Consider the following 6762-nt stretch of genomic DNA (forward strand, 5'->3'; position numbering starts at 1 on the left):
CACAAAAAACAACACCACGATAGTTGTGCTGAAAACAACGCCAGTCCGGGTTAGTTCTAAATAAATCATATAAAGTGCAAAAAAAACCATATAAAAGTATTATAAACATAGGCAAACATGGCACGCATACTTCATTAATTATCGATATGTTGGAGACATATCATGGGTGAGTAGGCTAGCGTGTTAAGATCTCGGTATCAAAGTCTTGAGTTCAATTCTCAGCTTTAGCATGATTTCAAGGTTATAAAACTACAAGTATGGAAACTGCTAGCATCAAAATTTGTTTCCAACATATTTTCTCCCATAAAATTACCAGGTCTGCGATGTATGAGTTATCAAGCTATTCACACAAAATTTAACTCAGGGTATTTTATCAACGCGTGCCTGCCTCTACCCGGTCACCAAATTTACCAAGACCGAGGTACATAAGTTATCATGTTAGCGATGTGTGAGTTACCGTGATATTCACATAAAAGTTATCGGCGGTATATTTCATCACCTCTCTTCGCCAAAGTTACCAAGACCGGGCTACATAAGTTATCAGGTCTCCGATGTGCGAATTACCATGTTGTGGACACCAAAGTTACCGAGGGATATTTCATTAACCCCCACCCCCACGCCAAAGTTATTAGGACTCAGTTATATAAGTTATCAGGTCTGTGATATGCGAGTTATCCTGATATTCACACAAAACTGACCGAGGGAGTATCCCCGTGGTCGTCAAAATTACCATGGTGTCATCAACTCTAGACGAGTTGGTAAAATAGTCTACTTAAGTACGAAAAAGATTGGACATTGCATTAACTTTTGTGTCAATATAGAAGAGGAGACAAGTTAAATAGCCTAGTTGGTTTCATTTCGTCAAGAAAAAGGAACATATATGAGGTGGTTGGCTACTTGAGTTACCTCATGAGGGGTACAAGGATGGAATCCTCTTGTGTGCATCATTTTTTATATGAAAATAAATAAATAAATAAAACCCGGACGTACTATGGTTTTCAGTAAAAGAAAATAAAAATCGATCCTAAAATAAATTGGGGAATCGTTAGGTCGTGCGGATCTGTCGCGTCGACTCGATGTTAGCTTTCTCGAAAAGAAAAAGAACATCTCTTCTCTGATTTTTGTTTGTTATGTTACGCCTGAATGGGCTTTATTTTTGGTAGGCCTTCTTACTGGCTGGGCTAGATCAGCAGAAAATCACGCTCATCATTAGACCCGGCCCAACATCTAACACGAAGAGACGGTGCCGATCCGTGGCTCCGTGTCCTTCGTTATAAAACCACTTCCTCGGAGCGAGGTGCCCTAACAAATCGCGCAGCCACCGGTCTCCCTCCCCGCGAGCAAATGGCGGCGAGCCTCACGCTCGCCTCCCTCCCCCCCCGCAACCCACAAGACAACCCAGCCCCGCCCCGCCCCCAGGGGAAGAAGAAGCAGAGCACTCGCGGCGACCGCGTAGAAGCCCAACCTCAGCCATGGCCCTCTCCGATAGCTCGCGCCACGCGCTGCTCCCCAGCTTCCTGTACGCGGCCCCCTCCGCCGCCGCCACCACCACCCCCTTCTCCGCCGCCGCTGGCATTGGTGGCCGCGGGCTCGTCGCACCGGCCGATGCGGCGGCGACGAGGCCGGCGGTGTGGACGCGGGCGCCTAGCGAGCCGTCCCGGAAGATCGAGATGTACTCGCCCGCGTTCTACGCGGCGTGCACGGCCGGTGGCATCGCCAGCTGCGGGCTCACGCACATGACCGTCACGCCGCTCGACCTCGTCAAGTGTAACATGCAGGTGAGCTTCTGTTAGACCTTTCTTGTCTCCGGGGTATGATGTACTGGAGGGTAGTTAGGTTCGGATTGTGTGCATTTGTGTCCAACGCATAATGCATCTGGAGTATGCGCATATTCTATGCCTTATGTGGTTCTGTTGTCAATTGGTTCGTACACATCGCCTGCTATTGCATCTGTTTGTCTCATGATTATTCCTGGACGTGATGTTATCTGGGTTAAATGATCCTGTCAATATGTTAGTACTTAGTTGCTTGTGGATATTTCTATTCGGTTGGACGGGATACTGCAAGGCTGCGTGTGCATAGACCCAGAGTTGGATCATGCAATTGTTTTACATTTTCAACAATTAACTGTTGCTGTGGACCAACTGTCAATGAAGTATGGCATCCCTTGATTTTGTGTGTGGTTTGTAGTCGTTATGCTTTATCATTGTTATGAAACCAGTTAGTAATGACATGGCACTTTGTCTGTTTTATTAGATTAATCCAGCCAAGTACAAGAGCATCTCTTCTGGATTTGGTGTTCTATTGAAAGAGCAAGGGGCAAAGGGTTTCTTCAGAGGATGGGTGCCTACTTTGATTGGTTACAGTGGTCAAGGCGCCTGCAAATTTGGTTTCTATGAGTTCTTCAAGAAGTATTACTCGGATATTGCTGGACCTGAGTATGCAGCCAAGTACAAGACTTTGATCTATCTTGCTGGCTCTGCTTCGGCTGAGGTTATTGCAGATGTTACCCTCTGCCCTATGGAGGCTGTGAAGGTCCGCGTGCAGACACAGCCTGGTTTTGCCAAAGGTTTATCTGATGGACTGCCTAAGTTTGTGAAGGCTGAAGGATATGCTGGGTAAGTCGACGCAAAAGTGACTGAAATATTGCAATCTATTTTCTCTGTAACTGTAAACTCACTCTTCTGAAACAATGCTGGGTGTGCAGATTGTACAAGGGAATTGTTCCGCTCTGGGGCCGTCAAATTCCATGTAAGTATCTACTACTTGCTCTGTTGCCGCCATGAATCCAGATTGCATTCCTTAGGAGACATTTGCTACTCTAAATCATGTAATGATTGGGCAGTGGGCACCCTAGGAGACAATCGCTACTCTAAATCATATAATAAATGTTGAAAACTAAATTTATTTGAATGTAATAACCAAGTTACTCTGTTACTGACGCATAAGTTGTGCCACCTTAGAGTACATATAGTGATAGGAGCGTTATTTCTGCTATCTGGGATACGTGGAGTGCATTAATCATGCCTTATTATATTCTTGATTTTTGAACATGGGACTATACATTCACTTAATTAATGGAGCCTAATTATTTCCATGGACATCAGATTCATGCATTTAATTGCACACAGTTCCTCTTGAGGTCATAGTATGATTTCCAAGATTTTATGTGTGCATATACAAACATTTCCACACTGCTTGAGCTATCCCCATTATAACTGGGCATAGGCTCCAATGGAGTGGTGTACACTATTTATGGACAATGGTCTCATTTCTTGCGGGTGACGAATCTTATTGTCTTTAACATACAGTAATATCATGCACTTTCATCATGGCTTTAAGTCAAGTGTTACACTTTAATATGCTACTGTCTTGTGCGTGTGCAACTCTACCATACTTTTGCTAGAATTTTTTGTTGCACATTGTTGTTATTCTTGAAATCATAGAATACTGTTTGAGTTCTCTCTGCTGTTCTTGAAATCTAGGGTACTGATTTCCAAGATTATATACGTGCATATAAAGATTTTCCACACTGCTTGAGTTCCCTCTGCTGTTCTGGAGTGAAACTCCAATTAAGTGGCATATATTTATGTGTGGGTAGCAACCTCCCAACTCTTTTTCATCTATTAGTATGTTTTTTCTAGAATATTTATTCTTTGTTGCACATAGTTATGTTCTTCTCGAAGTCACACAATGATTTTGAGATATATTTGTGCATATACAGAATTTTCACACTGCTTGAGTTATCTCTGTTATACTAGAGCGGAACTCCAATTACGTGGCGTACATGTTTGTTAAGATATATTACTTCTTGTTTATTAACACATCTTTCATTGGGACTTCAATATTACTTTGTTTATCAAAACATCTCTCATTGGAACGTAAGTATAGTTATTCTCTAGAATATTAACTTCTCGTTGCACATAGTATTGTTCTTCTTGAAATTACCCAATGATTTTCAAGATATATTTGTGCATACACAGAATTTTCACACTGCTTGAGTTCTCTCTGTTGTACTAGAGCGAAACTCCAATTACGTGGCGTACATGTTTGTTAAGATAGATTACTTTGTTTATCAACACATCTCTCATTGGAACGTAAGTATAGTTTTTCTCTAGAATATTAACTCTTTGTTGCACATAGTATTGTTCTTCTTGAAATCATGCAATGATTTTCAAGATTTATTTGTGCATACACAGAATTTTCACACTGCTTGAGTTCTCTCTGTTGTGCTAGAGCGAAACTCCAATTACGTGGCGTACATGTTTGTTAAGATAGATTACTTTGTTTATTAACACATCTTTCATTGGAACTTAAGTATAGTTTTTTCTAGAAATTAACCCTTCGTTGCACATAGTGTTGTTCTTCTTGAAATCACGCAATGATTTTCAAGATTTATTTGTGCATACACAGAATTTTCACACTGCTTGAGTTCTCTCTGTTGTGCTAGAGCGAAACTCCAATTACGTGGCGTACATGTTTGTTAAGATAGATTATTTACTCTTATGCTATGAGAACTTGCTGATCTTTTGTGTTTTCGTACACATATTTATCTTTGGTTGTTAGCACTTGAACTTTATTAAGCTTACACAAAAAGTCAAATACTAATAATATTGCCTTGGATCCGTGACTTGCAAGTTGCAACTTTTTCCTGTGCGTGACAAACCTGGTACCTGCATCCTGTCTGTTTAAACGTGCGTAATTCTGAGACCACGCTGATTTTGCGTATTTTGTTTGCCTGGACAAATACTGCACACTACTATGGTCAATCCGGTGTTATGAAACTAAACTCCACTGTAGTGTTCTGTATTAGACAAATATTTATGATGCCTCCCTCAAAGCAGGCACACAAAATGTCCCAAAAAAAGAAGCTGTGGTATAGTTGTTTCTTAGTTTATTTCTTTTGTTTCTGTTTGCTCCTTTTACCTTTTGTGTAGGCAGCTAGGGCTAGACTCCAGTTAGGTGAATTTAAACTAATGTTTAAGAAATGGAAATAGTAACAGCACCATTTCTGTTTGAGATTTTCTATCTGTCTCCTTATTTCTGGCACAGCCATGGTCAACTCGTAGTAACGGAGAATTACTTGCAGTTTAGATTATTTTTCCTTTCGGTAGATTGCTTATGTATATTATTCTTTTGCTTTGACACTGAACACTGGAGATGTAGGATGCAGCCTATTGTTGAGATGATCTACAAGCTTAACCATCATCTGATCGTTTTGTAAAATGCAGATACTATGATGAAATTTGCCTCCTTTGAGACTATTGTTGAGATGATCTACAAGTACACAATTCCTGTTCCCAAGAGCGAGTGCAGCAAGTCTCTCCAGCTCGGAGTGAGCTTTGCAGGCGGTTACGTTGCTGGAGTGTTCTGTGCAATAGTTTCGCACCCAGCTGACAACCTTGTTTCATTCCTCAACAATGCTCAGGGAGCAACTGTTGGCGATGTGAGCTTCCTGCCTTGCAACTCAGTTATCGACTCCCTTGCAATTCCTGGTTTTATTTATTCACTATATATATATTCTTTTATGTGTTCAGGCTGTGAAGAAACTTGGTCTGTGGGGTTTGTTCACGCGTGGACTCCCTCTGCGTATTGTGATGATTGGTACTCTAACCGGAGCTCAGTGGGGTATCTATGATGCTTTTAAAGTCATGGTTGGACTGTAAGTACTTCATTTTTAGTTGACCCTGTGTACATTGGCCCTATATAGACCAGATATTAGTCTTGTCGCGGCATACCTAATAGGGCTTTTGTCTTGTCCAGGCCAACAACTGGTGGAGTTGCTCCTACGCCTGCAGCCGCTGGAGAGCAGCTGAAGGGCTGAGGCTTTTGATTCTATACTACATATCTAACAACATTTTTTGGCGCCGAATTGGATGACGACGAAATAGCTCATCTTTCATCCTTTTAAGAGCAAACGATTTTTTTTTCAGGACTGCCTAGTCGCAACCCTGGTAATTAGTAGATGCCAAGACAGTTTAGGAACAATTTTCGGCACATGATCGTCTGGTTTAGGACGGTTGCCTGGAACAGCATACTTGTCTATCTTTAACTGTTATTATATGTCCCAGCTCTGGCAATAAAAGCTGTAATTAAGCGCTTGCTTGTGTTTAATATTTTGCTGGTCTTATTTCACCAGTGTGCAACATTGTTGTGTTTTGAGTCTTCGCACTTTGCTGTTGGCAGCTAGTACCATGCCACCATTGTTTTTTTAAACAAGGCACTTTCCATTTCATTAATTAAGGAGGTTTTTGAGGTCTGACGACTGGGGATACGACAATTACTTGAGGTAAAATTACATCTAGTCTCTTGGCGCCTGCACAGACCCATAGTCTTCCTCTTGCATGATCTTGCCCATAATGATCTCCGTTGGGCCTAGGAACATTTCGGAAGACCTTAGAGTTCCTCTCTTTTCAAAGCTCCCAAGGAAACAATCACGAGGAGCACCTTTTCCATTTGGCAAGCACACGAGGACCAGATTGCCCCACCAGTCTTCCACGACCATGTTTGTCCAGTCTGTCGTTGTGATCTCTGACAGTCCATGCGTTGCCAGTCTGTCGTTGTGATCTCTGACAGTCCATGCGTTGCTTTTGATTGAGTTCCACACCCGCAAGCGAGAAGCAGCACCGGAAGAGAAGATGGGCCGCCGATGACTGCAAAGGGGGCATAGTCCGTAATCTGGCCATCCCCTACGTTGGAGCCTATCTGTCGTCCAAACTCTATTGTGGATGATTAATCAAGCAAAGAACATACATTTGAGGT

The 6762-nt window shown here is 42.1% G+C and overlaps 1 protein-coding gene across 1 annotated transcript; it reads left to right on the forward strand.

Annotated features, from left to right (window-relative positions):
* Positions 1–1309: 1309 nt before the first annotated feature.
* Positions 1310–6114, forward strand: LOC123426855 (mitochondrial phosphate carrier protein 3, mitochondrial-like). Its single transcript, XM_045110751.1, has 6 exons — positions 1310–1778; positions 2257–2618; positions 2708–2751; positions 5232–5446; positions 5538–5662; positions 5764–6114. Exons 1-6 carry the CDS (start codon positions 1473–1475, stop codon positions 5822–5824), a joined length of 1113 nt encoding a protein of 370 aa, XP_044966686.1. The 5' UTR covers positions 1310–1472; the 3' UTR covers positions 5825–6114.
* The last annotated feature ends 648 nt before the right edge of the window (positions 6115–6762 follow it).

Source organism: Hordeum vulgare, chromosome 2H, assembly GCF_904849725.1.
Source record: "Hordeum vulgare subsp. vulgare chromosome 2H, MorexV3_pseudomolecules_assembly, whole genome shotgun sequence".
Lineage (NCBI taxonomy): Eukaryota > Viridiplantae > Streptophyta > Magnoliopsida > Poales > Poaceae > Hordeum > Hordeum vulgare.